The sequence below is a fragment of the Lissotriton helveticus genome, chromosome 2_2, assembly GCF_964261635.1.
Source record: "Lissotriton helveticus chromosome 2_2, aLisHel1.1, whole genome shotgun sequence".
Taxonomy (NCBI): domain Eukaryota; kingdom Metazoa; phylum Chordata; class Amphibia; order Caudata; family Salamandridae; genus Lissotriton; species Lissotriton helveticus.
The window spans coordinates 370,289,609-370,309,684 of NC_136060.1; the positions used below are offsets into that span (position 1 = coordinate 370,289,609).

A 20,076-nucleotide genomic window follows, 5' to 3' on the forward strand; every position below is an offset into this window, starting at 1 on the left:
ACATAGTGTTGGCATTTATCCCTGGTGACCCATGCAACATATCATCGGCATTTAGTGTATGCCTTTATTGCAGTATTATACCTCTACTTGTGTCTTGGATATATTTACCTACACCTAATTTACTGGGCACCGATCGCTACCTCTTACACTTCTGGCTGCTCATTAGTTCACTTGAAGTCTTAACTTGCTGTGGGCATATGTATGTATTTTTGCTACATTAGTCCATCTGTATTATATGCATATCTGATTATTATATAATTGTGTATGCTGCTAACACATATATTTTGCTTATTCCGCTAGTGCCTCTTTGATCCACGTAACAGTGTTTGCATTTATCCCGTATGACCCATGTGACATATTATCGGCATCTATTTGTAATTTATTGTCTGCATTTACCTGTGCTCTTGTATATCTACTCTGTTCACTCCCCCACACCCGCCTTGACGCCATCCTAACATGGATCACTGCGGCAAGCACACGTATAAAATAATCTACCCACCCGCACTCACAAAAAAAGCTGCTAAACGCTTTAAACACAACTTCCTGAGGTCCCACCCTGAAACACCCTTTGCCGACACCTACTTCTCTCCGGTAAATGGATCCCTGAACACTGATATCATCTTCCACACCGCACGCAGAGCTCAATGGAAAAAAGCGTTCCTTCCCCTACTCAACGTCTCCACCACCAGGAAATCCGCTCATGGACTAACTCTCTCCATCGCACCATCTAAACTCTTCCCAGGCAGCACAGCCATTACTATTTACAATAACGGGATTGTTCTAATTCAATCCACAGACAGAAACCTGGAACTACTCGACAACCTGTTCCCCACTTTCAAAGAGCACCTCCCCAATGGTTGGCCCTCCACACATACCCCAATCCAACTGAACCAGAACTCCTCACATCCAACTAACGTCGCAGAACGACCCACCGCCGCTGACCCTCACAACCCGACTCTATGCCATCCCAAATCTCCCCTCTATATCTCCACCCCCTACACTCCCGCCGCACCTAGCTTCCCCTCCAACGGTGCCCTCTCTCCCACCACTCCCTGCTCCCCCCCCCCCCCGGGCCCCCACTCCTCCCTCAACATCTCCCCCCCTACTCTCTGCACTCAAACAACTCCTGACATACACCCCTCCCTCAACCTCTCCCCCCCACTCCCTGCACTCCCGCCACTCCTAGCCTTCACTCCTCGCCCAACAGCGCCCCCCCCCCATTCCCGGCACTCAACGCATTCCAGACCAACACTCAACACCTCCCCCCCCACCCCATGCACCCCGTCACTCCTAGCCTCCACTCGTCCCTCAACAGTTTACTCCCCACCCTTAGCTCCCCCTCCACTCCTGGTCCCCACTCCCCCCTCAACATCTCCCCCCCACTCTCACTCCCCAATACTACACTTGCCCCCCCGCTTCGACCAGTCTCCACACGTCTCGCATTTGCCTCACCCCTCCTGTTACTGATTACCCTTCCAATAACTCTAACCCCATACCCAACGGCATGCTGGACGCAATCATGACCACCCTCCTCCAAGTGAAAGAAGATCTCCACACGCTCAAAGAGTCACTCCTCACGCACACCGAGCATCCCCCCCTCTCCACCACGTCTCAACGAATTATCAACTCCCCCCCACATCCTAGGCAACCCATACTTTGGACCTCTATTCCCTCTCCCAATACCTCCAACAGGCCTAAGCGCACCATCAAGTCACATCCTAATCGCTCCTTACATTGGACCTCCATCCCCTCTCACAATACCGCCAACCGCCCCCAGCGCGCAATCAAGACTCTCTCGGACCGCGATATACACACCCTACTCAGCACATATGCCCCGGCAACCCAAAACAGCTTAGCCACCACGCACATGTCCATCCCTACGATTCTCTCCAACCCTATTAGGCACCCCACGCATAGCAACAGAGGCTCTGTTCCCGACAACCTCACTAAAGTCCCTCTCACTATGGACCCCTCCACCTCCCCTTGCACCCCCAGACTCAAATGCACACTTCTCAACTGTAGATCGGCCCAAAAACACTCGACGGAGGTCGCTGACCTCATCCTGTCTAGGAACCTTGACGTGGCCATACTAACTGAAACATGGTTAACTGAATCCTCCAGTCCTATCATGGATATCCTTGTCCCCCCCAACTACTGCATCACTAGACTTGACAGGTCCAACAAGACTGGCGGCGGAATCGCCTGCATTTACAAGAGCAACCTCTCTATTAATAAAGTCACCGCCCCTTCTCATACCTCCTGTGAATACTTCTGCCTTGATGTCATCAAACCTGTATGTTCACTACACATCATGTACCACCCCCGAGGGACAACCTCGTCTTCTCCCAACAACTCATGGACACAATATCAATCAACGCAGGACGGCAAAACACACAAATGTACCTTGGTGACTTCAATCTCCACTGGAATGATAGCAGTGACGCAGTAGTTAATAGCCTCAAAAATTTCCTTATCGCTTCTGACCTCACGCAAATTTGCAACACTCCAACACATGACAAAGGCTCTATCCTTGACCTGGTCATCTCCAAAGAAGGCACCACTCAACTTGACTCAATCCAACCTTGTGACTGGTCAGACCACCATATTATCACATTTCTCATCAAGGAAAAAGTAAAACTCATCCCGGTGCAATACGCCATGCCCAAAGTTTGGAAAAGAGACATGAAGAAACTCAATCCAAACTCTCTACCCCCTAACAGCTGCAATCTCCTACTCCCCCCTACCGACGCTACTGACGTCCAGGACCTAACTGACCACTATCTCAACTTCATGGCCTCAATAATCAATGAGGCAGCTCCAATGCAACTGAAAAGAGTATCCACTAAGATATCCAACCCCTGGTACAACGGGAGTCTCAATGAAGAGAGACGGGCTATGCGAATGGCAGAGCGCACCTGGAGATCAGTTCCCTCAGCACTGCATCTTAAAACTATGAGGAAAAAGAGAAATGCATATTTCAGGAAAATAAAACGCTCAAAATCAGAGTTCTTCAGACTCCAGCTAGACCAAGCAAAAAACCGTCCAAGTAAACTGTTCGAGCTAATCCGATCTCAATCTAAGGAACAACCCCCAGCTGTCGACAGTATGAGCACTACTCCTTCCTGTGAAGATTTCTCAGCTTTCTTTAGCAAAAAAACTGATAATATAAGGAGAGACCTCCTCAATGACGCAAGCCTTTACTCAATACCCAACTGCATAACTCCCAATAAACTAAAAAACAATGCGACTTGGTCATCCTTTGACACCTACTCTGAAGAAGAAATTGACAGAATACTCAGCACCCTAAAACCATCCAATCACCTCACTGACCCTCTTCCTGCTAACGCCGTAAAAGACTTCATCCCTTTGCTACTCCCACTCTGGACTAAAATTATCAATAGCTCACTACAACAAGGAACCATCCCGGACTCCCTCAAAGTTGGACAAGTTACACCTTTACTGAAGAAACCAACAGCCGACCCCACTGATCTAAACAACTACCGTCCGATTACCAACATTCCCACTCTCGCCAAACTCCTAGAAAAATGCGTCCAACTACAAATGACAAAGCACATAGAACAGTTTGATCTCCTCAACCCACACCAATCAGGCTTCCGAGCTGGGCACAGCACTGAAACCGCTATGACTCACATAATTGACGACGCCATCCAAATCTTAGATCAAAATAATACCTGCCTCCTCATCCTTCTTGATCTCTCTTCAGCATTCGGCACAGTGAAACATGAGAACTTACTCGATCTCCTAAAGACAAGAATGGGCTTCTCTGGGACTGTGCTTCGTTGGTTCACTTCCTTCCTACACAACAGGACTTCAAGAGCAAAAACCTGACGTTGTCCCCAGTACCGGTATCGTTAGGTGTACCTCAAGGATCCTGCCTATCCCCTACTTTGTTCAACCTAGTTATGGAGCCTCTCACCACCCTGCTACAAGCATCCAATGTACACTTTCACATGTACGCCGATGACACTCAAATATATCTCAAGTTACATTCCCCCAAAGACATCCTGAGTCTGAACTCAACGATCAGAAGCACCCAATCCTGGCTGGCCGATAACCACCTCAAACTCAATGCTATGAAGACTGAGTTCCTCCTAATCTCACCTCCCTCGAAAATATCCTCTGCACAAACATGGCTTAAGCACCTAACAGCACTCAATGTCCAACCGACCATCGTGGACTCAGCAAAATCCTTAGGCATAACACTGGACACCAACCTCAACATGCAGCAGCATATCAGCAAGGCTACTAAGGGGGCGAACTTCCAAATAAATACCTTGAGGAAACTGAAACCCTTCCTTCCAGCAAAAGACTTCCAAACAGCAGTACAAGCTCTAGTCATCCCTCGCATAGACTACGGCAGCGTGGCCCTCTGCGGCCTCCCCCCAACGACAACTGCACCCCTCAGAGCGTCACTAAATGCGGCAGCGAGACTCATCACTGGATCAGAAAAAACACTCGCATATCTCCCCTGACTTCAAATCCTTGAACTGGCTGCCCCTTGAAGCCAGAATACAGCTGAAAATTGCCTGCATGACGCACAAGGCTATTCACCTGAAATCACCCAGCTACCTCACTCATAAGTTGACAATTTCCGGCGGGTCCAGAACGACCAGGAGCACAAACAATCTTCTGCTGAAACCGCGAAGATTCCGGAAGGAAAAAACTTACAAACGCTCCTTCTCTGGAATGGCGCCCAGGATCTGGAACGCACTTCCTCCTGAAACGAGGCTCATCTCCTCCTCCCTTCTTTTTAAGAAAGAAGTCAAAAGTATCCTTATGGCTAAATACACTTGAACAATGTGTTTGACCTACATTGCGAACAGTATTCCAGTATTTTATTATGATATAGCCTATATATTCCTCTGCACGTGTGTTTTGACTTATAGTAGTCTAAAGTGCTTAGATCCTTTGCTCCCTCATATCAGTCTTTTTTTTTTCTCTATCTTTGTATATTTACAGCGTTTTGTTGTCATACGCTCCAACTATGCCCTGCTACCTCATACCTGTACTATACATAATATTTTTGCTATGTACATGAACTTGATGATCTTCCACCTGCCTGTGTAAAGCGCTCTGTTATCTGCAAAGATCTTGTTCGCACTATATAAAACTTTCAAAAAAAAAAAAAAAAAAAAAAAAAAGTGCTATCATTTTACCCAAGACAGGAAGGAGAGAGATTGGTCTATAGTTACTTAGACAGGAAGGTCCACATTTGCTTTTTTCTTTTACAAAGGAAGGACCAGTGCCTTCTTCCAAATTTTAGGAAAGATGCCAACTTTCACGTATTCATCAAAGAGAATTTTTATTTGTTTGCTAAGCACAGATGTCACCCGTTTTAAGATCCAAGGAGGGCAAAGATTCCGAAGAGATCCAGATAAAGGTCTGTTACACATCCCAAAACCAAAGGGGATGATAGACGGAGTGCCTAACATTGCAAGCACTCACCCCCAGTCAACTGTTCTGGGTTTAATCCATCATCATTCTTTAGCTCACACCGCCACCCCAGTTTGGTGTCTTTGATAGATTCCCCGTCGTCGGAGTGGGAGTCCCACGGTACATAAAAAGCCATAATATGTACATAATAACCCAAAAACCGTGGTAATGAAAAATACATCCGATTCAGGCAAAACCAGAAATAATTTTGCGGTTCCTTCTTCACCTAGCAAGATCGGGACTTTCCCATTCCACTATGAAAGTGTTCTTGGCGGCAATTTCTAGGTATCGGCAGGACGGATCTAATTCTCTTTATTCAACTAGAGTCATTCAGCAATTCTTCAAGGGATTATTTCAGAAGTTCCCCCCTATTCGGCGTCCACCTCCATTCTGGCATCTTAATGTGGTGCTTGCACAACTTATGCGGCACCCCTTTGAGCCTATTCATAAAGTGGATTTAAAGTTCCTTTCTTGGAAAGTTTCTTTGCTCTTGGCTCTGACATCAGCAAGGAGAGACAGTGACATTCAGGCGTTCACTATTAAACCACCTTTTCTTCAATTCACCTCAAAAGCGGTAGTGCTACGCACCAATTCAAGCTTCATGCCAAAAGTACCTGCCGACTTCCACCTTAATGAGCCGATAATTTTTTTAATTTTTTTTTATTATATTTACATTTTCCATGTTGCACACACTTTATACATTATACATTTTTCAGCATTAATACTTCATGCTTCATAGCAAAATAAACTATTTTTACAAGATATACAAGCTTTTCGTTACACATTTCCACAAGCAGTGTTTATAAGATTCTTACTTAACCACAATTAAACCTTAAGCCCTTCTTGGGTCTACCTGCGACCCAATTCCTTCCTTCCAAATACTTATGGGTTGCCATATTCTTAGGCCTAATGTCCTTCCCCTTTTCCCTTATAGATATTCTTCTACATATTGTACGCATTCAAGAGATTAGCCAGCCGATCATTTTAAAGACATTCTTTCCAAATCCGCAGACAGATGCGGAAAGAGCATTGCATTCCCTTGACATTAGAAGATGTCTCAAGTTTTATTTACAACAGACTGCAACAATCCGTAAATCGGACCGACTGTTTGTGGCCTATGGTAAGCTACGTCAAGGATATTCTGTTTCCAAACCAACCATAGATCGTTGGATTTCTGCTGCGATTCGTCTATGCCATCAACAGGCAGGAAGACTTTTGTAAGCAATGCCAAGAGCGCATTCTACAAGAACAATTTCTTCATCTACCGCTCCTTTTGCGGGTATCCCTCTCCATCAAATCTGCAGAGCGGCAACTTGGTCCAACAGACACACTTTTACCAAACACTACTGTTTGGAGACCTCAAGCGATGCAGATACGTCAGTGGGACAAGCTGTTCTCCGCAATCTTTTTAAATAAGGTGAGCCTCTGCTCTCCCTCCCCCACTATGCTCTTTTTAGACACTGTTTATATATATATATATATATCTTGAACTTGTTCAGCATATGTTAGGCGCAAATGTATCTAGGTACAATTATGATATTATTCATACTTCATTATAATACATGTGTATTTATATGTATATATATATATATATATATATATATATATATATATATATATATATACATATATATGTTTTGATTTCTATATAGATATACTTGGTACAAAAGCGTCTTACGAGCATTATGTTCTGTACTGCTATCTACTCTGATTCAGGCATGTGAATCTATGAAAGACACCCCAATACTGGAGAAGAACAATAGTTACTCACCTGTAATCTGTGGTTCTCCAGTATTGGTGTCTTTCATAGATTCACATGCAACCCGCCCACCTCCCCTCAGAGGCTGGTTTAGGCTATCTTGTTTTGGGTTCACTCCTGTGCGAGAAAATCTGAGAGCTTGAGCCTCTGTGGAGAACATTCTGGTTGGTGCTATCGCCTGATTGGCTGTAGTTTGGACTAATTCATAATGACTATGATAGTCATGAGTGTGGAAGTTTTTTCTCTTGTAGCTTAGGGCTACTTTACTTCCTGGTTGTTCATTACCAAGGTTTTTTGGTTATTATATACATATTATTGCTTTTTTATGTACCGTGGGACTCCCACACTGACGGGAAATGATTCAGGCATGTGAATCTATGAAAGACACCCCAATACTGGAGAATGTCAAGTCAAGTCAAGTCAGAATTTATATAGTGCACTACATACCCATAGGGTCTCAAGGCGCTTGAGGAAGGGGGGGGGGGGGGGGGTTTACTTATCGAATATCCATGTTTTAAGTTGTTTTCTGAAGGCTAGGTGGTTTTGAGTAAGGCGGAGGTGGATGGGAAGGGAATTCCAGGTCTTGGCCGCTAAGTAGGAGAAGGATCTTCCTCCCATGGTGGCTTTGTGGATGCGCGGTACAGCGGCGAGGGCTTGGTTGGACGAACACAGCTGTCGGGTGGGGGTGTAAAAGGAAAGGCGCGTGTTGAGACAATCAGGTCCAAGTTCGTATAGGGCTTTGTGTGCGTGGGTGAGGAGACGGAACGTTATTCTCTTGTTGACGGGGAGCCAGTGAAGGTCTTTCAGGTGAGCGGAAATGTGGTCCGTGCGGGGGATGTCTAGTATGAGTCTGGCTGAAGCATTTTGGATGCGTTGGAGTTTTTTCTGTAGTTTCGCGGTGGAACCGGCGTAAAGGGTGTTTCCGTAGTCCAGACGGCTTGTAACCAGTGCGTGGGTGACCGTTTTTCTTGTTTCGGTGGGGATCCAGTGAAAGGTTTTTTTGAGCATGCGTAGGATGTTGAAGCATGAAGATGAGACGGCGTTGACTTGTCTGGTCATCGAGAATTAGGAGTCCAGGATGATGCCCAGGTTCCGTGCGTGGTCCGTTGGTATGGGGGCTTTTCCTAGGGCCGTTGGCCACCAAGAGTCGTCCCAGGCGGAAGGGGATGAGCCTAAGATGAGGACTTCCGTTTTGTCCGAGTTCAGTTTCAGACGGCTGTGCTTCATCCACTCGGCTACTTCTTTCATCCCTTCGTGTAGGTTGGTTTTGGCGGTGGTTGGGTCTTTGGTGAGTGAGAGGATCAGCTGAGTGTCATCAGCGTAGGAGATGATGTTGAGGTTGTGTTGACGTGCGATGGTTGCGAGGGGGCTCATGTAGACGTTGAAGAGGGTGGGGCTGAGTGATGATCCTTGCGGGACGCCGCAGATGACTTTGGTGGCCGCTGACTTAAAAGGGGGGAGGCGGACTCTCTGAGTTATTCCAGCGAGGAACGAAATGATCCAGTCCAATGCTTTTCCTTGAATTCCGATGTTTCGGAGGCGTTGTGTCAGGGTGCTATGGCAGACTGTGTCGAAGGCTGCGGAGAGGTCAAGGAGGATAAGGGCGACTGTCTCCGTTGTCCAGTAGTGTTCGAATGTCGTCTGTTGCTGCGATGAGGGCGGTCTCGGTGCTGTGTTTGGCTCGGAAGCCAGACTGTGAGGAGTCGAGTGATTTGTTGGTTTCGAGGAAGGTGGCGAGCTGATTGTTAATGGCTTTCTCAATGACTTTGGCAGGGAATGGGAGGAGCGAGATGGGGCGGTAGTTTTTGAGTTCGGTGGGGTCAGCTGTGGGTTTCTTCAGAAGGGCGCTGAGTTCGGCGTGTTTCCAGCTTTCTGGGAATGTGGTGGAGTTAAGGGAGTAGTTGATGACATCTCGGAGATGGGGTGCGATAATGGAGTTTGCTTTGTTGAAGATGTGATGGGGACATGGGTCTGTAGGGGAACCTGAGTGGATGGCGTTCATCAGGCGAATGGTCTCTTCTGTGGTGATTGGGTTCCATTCGAAAAGGATATTCGGAGGAGGTAACGGTTCGGAGGTGAGTGGGGTGGACTGGTTTACAGGTTGGCTGTCAAAGCTGTTATTGATGTCGGCGATTTTGTCATGGAAGAATGAGGCAAGGGAGTCGCAGAGGACTTGAGAGGGGGTGATGTTGTTAGAGCTGGCGGTGGGGTTGGTGAATTCTTTGATGATGTTGAAAAGTTCCTTGCTGTTGTGGGCGTTGTTGTCTAGTCGGTCTTTGAGTGCTGATTTCTTGGCTGTCCGGATTAGTTGGTGGTGTTTGCGGGTGGCGTTTTTGAAGGCGGCTTGGGTGATAGTGTTTGGGTCTGTTTTCCAAGTTCTCAAGGGAACGACAGAGCTTCTTGGATTTCTTAAGGTCATCGTTGACCCAGGGGGCGTTCTTGCTTCCTTGCTTGATTTGATGTTTTTTCAAGGGTGCTAATTTGTCGGCGGTTTGGGTTAACCATTGTGTGAGGTTGATGGCGGCTTGGTTAGGGTTCGTTGAATAGGCAGGGGGTTTTTGGAGAAGCGATGTTGAGATCTGGTCGATGGTGATTTTGTTCCAATTTCTCGCAGAGTTGGTTGAGGGTGGTTGTGGATCGAGGTCTTATTGTAAATAAAGTGGATGCAGCTGTGGTCCGTCCAGTGGAGGGGTGTGGTATGAGTGAAGGAGATATGCTTGCTGGAAGTGAAGATAGGGTCGAGTGTGTGTCCTGCATAGTGTGTGGGGGTGTTAACAAGTTGTTTGAGTCCAAGATTGGCGAGATTGTCCAGAAGGGTGGTGGTGTTACTGTCGTTGCTCTTTTCCAGATGGAAATTGAGGTCTCCCAGTAGAATGTATTCTTCCGAAGGGAGGGCGTGTGGGGTGATAAAGTCAGTGATGTCTTCGCTGAATTTTGTACGGGGTCCTGGTGGCCTGTAGAGGAGGGTGCCCCTAAGTGTTGTCTTGGGGTCGGTGTGGATCTGGAAGTGAAGGTGTTCGGCGATAGCGAGGTTGTCATCTGAGCTGGTTGAGACGCGGATGGTGTTCTTGTGGACGATGGCAATGCCTCCTCCTGTTTGGATGGGGCGGTCCTTACGGATGATCTTGTAGCCGTCCGGGATGGCTATGGTGATGTCTGGAGCTGAAGAGGCATTCATCCAGGTTTCTGTTAGGAAGGCGATGTCCGGAGAAATGGTGTCGAGTAGATTCCAAAGGTCGATGGCGTGTTTGTGAACCGAGCGGGTGTTGAGAAGGATGCATTTGAGGTGGTTGGTGTTGGCTCTCTGTTTGGTGTTTGTGGATTTGGATTGGGGCTTGACGCCGGTGAATTTGCAGGAGTGGCAGGTGAAGGGTCCATGGGTGTGTCCTGGTGCTGCTTGGGCGCAGTTAGTGAGTCGGCCGGGGTTGAGTGCAAAGAGGGAGGAGGCGTCGTATGTAATGCGGGGAGGATGGGTGAAGCGGGGACCAGGGGGTCTGGCTCTGGGCGCGGTCCAGGCGTAGACGGGCTTACCTTTGGCGCGCCTTCGGCGCGCATGGGGCGCGCCCGCTGCGCGCTAATGCATCTGTCATAAATGGTAAGTGGAGGAGGGCGGAGCGTGGGAGGGTCAGCAGGGAGGCGGGGGCATGGGGGGAGGGACGGGCTGGAGGCACAACCAAATGGCAGCGACGACAGCAAAAGGCAAACAGGACGAAATTGTGCACGATGCTGAATAGGAAGCAATGCGAGCGGAGGGGCGCACAGGGACAGTAAATTAATTAATTAATAAAAGCAATGCGAAGCGCTAAGCATCTAAGCAGGCACAAATTAAGGCGCAGATTCGTTCTAGGCAGTAATGGGGAGAACAGCGCTACGATGTTAAGAAGCAGCAGTGTGGAGAATAGCGCTACGATACCCAGAACAGCAGTGGGGAGAACAGCGCTACGATTTCAGGAGAGACAGGGTGGAGCAACCACTTCCTCTGGAGTCAAGCTGGTCACAGCGCCTCACCGGGCGGGACGTTTCTGATAGCCAGAGGGTGGGAGGGTCAGCAGGGAGGCGGGGGCGTGGGGGGAGGGACGGGCTGGAGGCACAACCAAATGGCAGCGACGACAGCAAAAGGCAAACAGGACGAAATTGTGCACGATGCAGAATAGGAAGCAATGCGAGCGGTGGGGCGCACAGGCACAGTAAATTAATTAATTAATTAATAAAAGCAATGCGAAGCGCTAAGCATCTAAGCAGGCACAAATTAAGGCGCAGATTCGTTTTAGGCAGTAGTGGGGAGAACAGCGCTACGATGTTAAGAAGCAGCAGTGGGGAGAACAGCGCTACGATTTCAGGAGAGACAGGGTGGAGCGACCACTTCCTCTGGAGTCAAGCTGGAGTCAAGATGTGCGTTGCATGGTCTCCGCCACCCTGTTCTCCATTACCGGCCCTTAAAGCCAGTAAACATTTTGGTAGTTAATTAATGTGATGAGTGGGGCATATGTCGCTTGCTTGCTCACTTCCAAAACAGGACGTGCTAGATGGAGCAACAGATCTTCAGCTGAAGAAGAAAACAAGTTTCTTACCTGTAACTGTGGTTCCCCAGTATTGGTAACTTTCATAGATTCCCATGCTTTTGTATCATTCCCCGTCGTCGAATGATAGTCTCGGTAACAAAATAACATAGCAGTAGGTACAAAAGAGAAAGAAAAAGGCCTAGGCCTCATTCCCTTTTGTAGCATATCCGCCTCTTTTTGTAAAAGAGACCAAACTTTGGCATCAGCCAATCAGAAGAGCATCACACCATAGAACCCTCCTGAAGGAACCTCAGAGCCTCAGATTTTCTACCGCACTTTGTGCTTAGGGAGTCTCCTTTGAGCTCTCCTCAAACTCTTCTCTTCAGAAGTTTTCTTCAGGATTTTTCTTTCAGAATTGTTAGCTGTTCCTTCCAGGAAAGGAAAAGAAGAAGGCACTTTTTAAGCCATGTTCCACCTGTGGCAAGGAAAGGCTTTTTGTGGAGGATAAGCATAAGGATTGCATCTACTGCCTCTATCCTGACCATAAGGCTGCGGACTGCAAGATCTGCCACACCTTTTCCACCAAGACCCTCCGGGATCGTGAGGGTAGGCTTCTGACCTGGCTCCAGAAGTTGAAGTCCAGAAAGGACACAGTCTCCAGTGCCAGTGACTCTTCATCTGCGTCATCTTCTAGAAGGTCAGTCAAAAGGGGTAGGGTATTCCATTCTCCTTCTGTGGAGCGTTTTTCTAAGGCCTCAAAAAAGACCCCCAGAGAGTCTGAGAGCCAAGGTCCAGGCGAATCTCCTCACCATGGTGAAAAGGAGAGGGAAGGACCATCTATGCCTTCTGAGGGGATGAAGACTGATCAAGCCTTCAAAAAGCCCTCTTCCCAGTCTTCTGGAAAATGTGACAGAAGTACCAAGTCGTCGACGATGAAGGCGTCTTCGACGAAGGTCTCGTAGAAGGTATTGAAGCCTGCTCTTAAAATGGTACCGTCGACGGGACAATCGTCGTCGACGGGATCGTCAATGAAGAAGGACTCGTCTACGACAGTGATACCAGTGTCGACGAAGGCTCCGACGACGGCAGCGACGTCGACGAGGATGTCGACGACGGCAGGACGAAGGTGTCGTCGTCGACAACATTGACGACGCCCATCTCGTCGTCGAGTGTTCTTTCGTCGACGACATTTATTCCGCCGACAACGGCAATATTGACAACTCTATTGTCGACGATTTTGTCATCGGAAAAGAGGATTACCATCTCTATGACAAGGATCACACCGGACATGACATCTCCTAGGAGAGTTACCCCCTTGCCTCCAGCTCTGCTTTTAGAGGAGGATGACGACGAGTCAGAAGATGATGAACAGGACTCGTATGGCTATGCTAATAGTCCTTCCCAGCTTCTGGTCAAATGTCAGGAGACAGATTCTGACAGAGAGTACAGCCAGGAATGTGGTTATCACCATCATCATTCTTCCCAGCCACAACAGTACTCGAAACAGGACATGGCATCATTATTGCAGGACCTTCACAATATGCTGCAAGACTATAAATCAAGATGTTCACAACCTGCTGCTGCTACCGTTCCAACTATGCAGGACTTGCCTGCCACTGCGGCTCCGCCAATGGCTGCTCCTGAAATGCCATCTCAGATACCATCTCTGCCACAGACTTCGGTTCCACAAGAGCCTTCGGTTCCATTGGACACCCATGATGATCCATCGGAGGACGATGACAATTTTGATGAAAGGCCTGGTCAAGGGGAGGAATGGGATGAGTATGTCATTCCTGACCAAGCATCTCCGTGTCCGGATACGGTGGACTCCCCGCCAGCGGATATAGGGGGGTTTCACAAGCTAATGGAGAGAGCGGCTGGCAGATTCGGACTATCTATGCCTTCTACTTCCACTGAGTGATTTTAAAGAACCTTATATGAAGGTAATGAGATCCATCCCTATTGTTCAACATCTGTGGGATGAAGGCCTTAAGGCGATGAAAAATCCAGCGACGGTGGTCCCTGTACTACCAGGCCTCGACAAAAAATACAAAGCGCCTGAGGATGGTCCGGCGTCTGACGGGGCACCCGAGACCGGACTCGGTAATCTCACAAGCGTCACAAAGGAAGTCTCGCAACCCCTCGGCTCCTTTGACGACTCCTCCGGATAAAGAGGGTAGGAGGCTGGATAACGCCGTAAAAAGATTTTTTCTTCAATGGCGAGTCTGTTGGTGAGAGCAGCTAATGCCTTGGCGATATTGGGCAGGTACGATCGCCAACTTTGGTGTGATATCTCGCCACTCTTAGATCAACTTCCTTCGGAGTCCAAGACAGAAGCAAAAAAGATCTTGCAAGAGGGGAAGCAACGTCAATGGAAGTCATAGACTGTGCCATGGATATTGCCACAAAGGCTTTTCGTTCCTTGGCTGGAGCTGCAGTTCTTCGTTGCCAGGGGTGGCTTAAAGCGACCTGGTTCAGGCCCGAAATCCAAAATAAGATCTTGGATTTGCCCTTTAAGGAGAAGCACTATTTGGTAAGTTGATTGATGACACCCTCCAAGATATTAAGAAAGATACTGAGACTGCTAAGTCTCTGGGTACGCTTCAGTACCGCAAAGCTCCTTTTAGGGGTTCCAAGGGCAAGAGCACTTCCTACAGTGGCTCTTATCAACAGCAGAGGTACTCATCATATGGCTCAGGTTCACAACAGTACCGTCAACCGTACCAGCAAAGGCAAGGTCAGTCTTCAAATTACTCAAGGCCTAACAACAGAGGGAAGCAGGCTCGCCAAGGGCGTGATACGTCCAATAGACAATAGCGGCCTCCTGGCTCTTCCTACTGTACCCACCTCTGCAAAATCATCAGTAGGAGGCAGGGTTTCACAATACCTTCGAAATTGATCCAAGATAACATCACACCAATGGGTACTCAACATCATTCGAAAGGGCCATACTCTGGAATTCACGCAAATCCCACAATCCAAGCCCCCTGCTGCCATTCCAGCAAAACATCTGCGTCTTCTGCGGCTCGAGGTTCATCAGATGCTCCTGAAAGGAGTGATAGAGCCGGTTCCTTCTGCCCAAAGAGAAGGATTCTATTCCAGGTTCTTCCTGGTAAGGAAGACGCTAGAGAAATGGAGCCCAATTTTAGATCTCAGGGAGCTCAACACCTATCTCTTCTCCCTATCCTTCCGGATGGTCTCTCTTCAAGACATTCTACGTCTAGTCAATCCAGGGGATTTCATGGTCACGCTCGATCTCGAAGATGCGTACTTTCACGTACCAATTCACCCGGCACACAGAAGGTTTCTACGATTCACAGTAGCGAAGAGCCACTTTCAATTCAGAGTTTTACCCTTTAGACTTCGCTCAGCTCCGAGAATTTTCACAAAGGTGCTGGCACCAGTAGCTGCGTTTCTACGGAAGAATCATTTGCAGGTCTTCCCTTACCTGGACGATTGGTCGCTGAAGGCTCCGTCCAGGGAGGCTGCGAGGGAAGCGGTCGACGCGTGCACAAACCTCTTCCAGAATTTGGGGTCTCACTCTAAACAGGGAAAAATCATCTCTGGTTCCGTCAAGGACAGCACGCTTCCTGGGAGCCATCTTGGACTCAAATCTCAAGAAAGCATTCCCAACCTTGGAGAGACAAGAAAAACTGCAAACCATGGCGCTAGACTTACGAAGAAGAAGGTGTATTTCAGTACGGCGTTACAAATCCCTTCTGGGGGTAAACTCTTCATGCATTCCTCTGATTCCACACTGCAGATTGAGGATGCGTCCTCTTCAAGAGCAACTGGACAGCCAGTGGAGACAGGATCACGGGTCGTTCGACGACAAGGTGACCATCACCTCGGCAATGAAAAAAGCTGCTGTGTGGTGTCGTAAGCGATCCATCTCCTCAGGTTGTGACGACGGATGCGTCATTGGACGGTTGGGGAGCAGTACTGCAGGACCTGCATGTCAGTTGTCATTGGTCTCCTCAGACTCGTCGACTCCACATCAATCTCTTGGAGGTCAGGGCAATCAAACTGGCTCTTCAGGCTTTTCTCCCTCGTCTAAGAGGTTCAAAAGTTCTCATGCGGACGGACAACACCACGGCCATGCATTACGTGAATAAAGAAGGGGGAACCAGGTCTCTTCCGTTGTCTCAGGAAGCTCAAGAAATCTGGGAATGGGCGATCCAACATGGGATTTCGCTACAGGCAGAGCACCTGCCAGGAGTTTTAAACGACAATAAGCACTTCAAAACAAGCCTAAAGAATGGTGATAGCTCTGATTTACAAAATGACAATTAAAATATTACATTAACAAAGACTTCAAGTCTGCCTTTTCACTCAAATGTGTTTTCATTGATTGGCGAATTAGTGCATGTGAGTGTCTTTGGGGGAATGTGTGAATGTCTGTGAGAATCTATTAATGCGTCAGCATAGAGGCATATATGAGCACGCCATTCATGGATGGTTGAATGGACAGTTGAATGTTTGCAAGAGTAGATGACGTACAAGAGTGAGTGCACAAATTAATGAAAGGGTGGCTGAGTGCATGGATAAGTGAGTGAATATGAATGAGTGCAACTTGGGTAGATTAGTGGTTGAATAGAGGAATGCACAGAGTGATAACTATGTGCATGAGCAGATCAATAGGTGAATAAGAAAATTGAGTGAGCAAGTAGATGAGAATGGATGATTATATACAAGTTAGTGAGTGCATGGGGAGAGAAGTGTATTTAACCTCTACCGCGCTAGCGAGTTTTCCCGCTGTGCGCTGAAATTTGAAAATCGCGCGTTACATGACAAAGCCAGCTCGTCATGCGCGTAGCGCAGGTAACGCCCATGACGAGCTGGCTTTGTCATCAGCGCTGAAGGGGTTAACTCACTCGCACCTGGACTCATACAACCACTGGTATACTTACACCAGCAACCTCACTCACACCTCACTGCCACATGCACCAATAACCTACCTCGCACCTGCAATGGAACTTGCAAAGTAATCTCATTTGCACCTCACTCATGCAACTGGAAATTGCACCAGTAACCTCATTGTCACCTCGCTCATAACTGCACTGTCACTAGTACAAGAACCTGTACTGGCACTTTCAATCGCACATGCACTCACACTTGGGCTGGTATTATTACTCTCTCTTGCAGCAGCACTTATATTTGCTCTGGCACTAGCATTTACCCCTGCCCTCCTACTCGCACTCACAGCTATTCTGACACTTGCACGAGTAACATTTGGGCCCAGATGTAGGTAATCCTCATTTACCGACTTTAAAATACCGAATTTTACCGATTCGGTATTCTAGATTCGGTAAATGAAATGTAGATAAAAAATCTGTATTTTTTACTGAATCGGTAGGAGTCGGTAATTACCGAATCGGTATTTACCGATTCGGTAATTGCCATTGATACCTATGGGCCTTGAGGCCCATAAGAACTAATGGCCATTACCGAATCGGTAAATACCGATTTGGTAAAATTACCGATTTGACAAGGGGGACAGGGTGTCACTTTGACACCCTGTTGCACCCCTGTAACTGGCTTGTGCGCCATGTGGCACACATACATGCCCTTAGCAGGTCTGTGTGCCACATGGCACAGGTGTACATGCACAGATGTGCATGTACACAAGAATTCGTTATTTACCATGCAATTGTATTACATGGTAAATAACGAATTCTAAAGGCCCTGTAGCACTGTTAGAAGTGCTACCTACATAGGAAAATACAGATTCGGTAATTTTACCGATCAGTAAATTTACTGAATCCGTAAAATTTACAGAATCTGTAATTTTACAGAATCGGTAATTTTACCGATTTGGTAAAATTATCGATTCGGTAAAATTACCGAATCTGTATGTTTTCAGTGCCCCTACATACCAATGTCAAAATACCGGTCGGAAACGGCCGAAAATCGGTATTTTCGGCCGATTCCGACCGGTATTTTGACACCTACATCTGGCCCCTAGTCACTACTATATGATTTGAATAAAATTAATTAGTTGCTTAATGCAGCATCAGTCTCTTGCAGCCGCACTCACTGTAGAGTCATGGAGGAAGGTGATTCCTAATCCTCAAAGAGCAGACATCTCTCTAAGGAGACTCCTGGTAACGGATGGTGAACTTTTATACTGTTGGAGTATACACTAATGAGCAAACGTAGTTGTTTTGTTCTGTTTGCCAATTGGATGCATAAAGGCGAATAAAAGAATTGGGGCAGATGGGTGTGTATGTGTGACACAGTTGGGAACAGCGCACGTGACAAAGCAAGAGCACAGGGAATGTTTGATTCCACCGATTACCATTGCTTTGCAATTTAATTTCATAATTCCAAATTCCAAGGTCTGAGAAGAACCAGCCCTAAAAAGTACCACACATCAGGTGTCCGAGAGTCTAAGCTAAGCTCAGCATTGCAGTCACTTTCTGCACAAAGTTGAGTTCAGCTTCAGTGAAGCTGGTTCAGGATCCGAGCGGAGGCCTCTCTCACATCCTAGTGTCCTTCAATTTCTGGTGCTTTGCACCACTTTGATGATCCTCTTAGTTTCTTGTTGTTTAACGGTGTAATTTCTGATATTTATATTTTTCTCTCATCTGCATTACTTGATTTTGCTTGCAAGACCGTTGAATGTCACTCATAATGACACTGAAATTATGAAAATGTCACACATAAGCAATCTAAAACCTTGGCAGCTATAAGATGGCCCTGAAAATCGACTAGAGTGCAGGCACTCCCATTCAGTCAAAAGTCTCACTACCATCTGCTTTTCATTCCAACCTGTACAATTATCATCCCAATTACATGGTGTGTCTTTTTCCTCACTGCTCTTTCTCTCCTATTCAATAACATTTATTTAATAAATATGGACTTATTCTACAAATAAACCTTACAACTCCACAAAATATTAAAAATATTATAATACTCTAAAAAAATGTAACTAAATGTAAATAAATTATTTCACAAAAATAACAGAATTTTAAACATCAATATTATTGTAAAAAACATAAAATTATAAACAAAGTAGGTCTCGGATTTCCCAATTAGTATATAATCACAACCGTTTGACCATAATATTACAGTCACAGCATATTTTGTAGATGATGTACAGGGTTCATACCCATTTTGGACAACATCAATAATCTCCTTGTGTAAAACAGCTAGGTCCCGTTTCCTCACAAGAATCATAAAAATACAGTGCACTGTGCATAGAACAGCGATGTAACACCCATCAGATCAGATCTCATGGTCCTGCCCTGTGTTACAGATCTACTGGCATACATTTCTACAAGCACTGGGTTCTGTCACCGGCCTCCCCGTACCCAAGTTGTCGGACAGGGTGCTCTTGGAACTCTTCCCTCTCCCTAAACTTGAGAGGCCTGAACTTAAACTCCTTGACCTAGCCCTGGTTTTAGCCAAATGCCAATTATCGCCGCTTACATAATATGCAGGAATTTTGGATTACACGCTGAGTCGCCAACGACTCTGAGTAGATCATTGTATCATTGATATAACCTTGAACTCTGATAAACAGTTTAAAAAAAACACCCATCATATAGTATGTAGAAAATTGCTTTAAGCCAAGCGGAGTAAGTAAAACACTGATGTTTAATGAATTTGTTAGTGAGAAATTAACCATTACAATTTGTCATGTAAGCATACAAATAACACATTTCTCAAGTGTGGTCCTTCGTATATTGATACAACAGAACAGCAACTCCATGGTAAAGCTGCGTGTGATTGTTAGCCATTTGTAATGAAAGAATAAGACATCCTGTTAGGTAAACAATAACGAGTGCTTAAAACCAAGTGAAATTCCACTTTGTACATATGAGCTGTAAACTGCCCTGCCACCAGTGTTCATCCCCAATGATCCTTTTAAATATCATATTTCAAGCTAGATAATCACATGCCATTTTCTCTAAATCGTAAATATTGTCCACTGTTTGACCCAAAATCGATAGTGCTTGCAACATGTTCGTGTCGAGTGCATGACGAGTATAGCACAAAGCAGTGTGCTGAACTGTTCCACTAGCCACAGCTTATCCAACAATTATGATTTCGATTCAGTACATTTTAAATATTTTTCTGTACGTTCACACTTTTAGCTAAATATGGTTATGTATTGTCCGACATGCAGCAGATAAACTTTGAGGATACCAATTTCTGTATGTGGTATGTGTCTTCAAATCTTCGTGCACACACATTACTGTATCACTCCTAGACAGTACACTTAATCAGAGCTTCTAAACTTTTCTGCTTTACACTTTCTTACCGAAATAATGTACGCCTCTCTAAGCGTAAATCCCGCGAGTCTAGGATGCTACTGTCTTGACTTAAAACCAATGGCTTTCGTGTACATGGAAATAA

At 46.5% G+C, this 20,076-nt stretch overlaps 1 protein-coding gene across 4 annotated transcripts in view; it reads right to left on the bottom strand.

The window, feature by feature from the left end:
- RGS12 (regulator of G protein signaling 12) overlaps positions 1–20,076 on the bottom strand; it is a 760,012-nt gene that overhangs the window by 136,435 nt on the left and 603,501 nt on the right. For all 4 annotated transcript variants that reach the window (XM_078678542.1, XM_078678544.1, XM_078678541.1 and 1 more), the window contains exon 12: positions 19,982–20,055. In XM_078678542.1, coding sequence (XP_078534668.1) covers positions 19,982–20,055 — 74 coding nt within the window. The remainder of the gene's footprint in view (positions 1–19,981; positions 20,056–20,076) is intronic.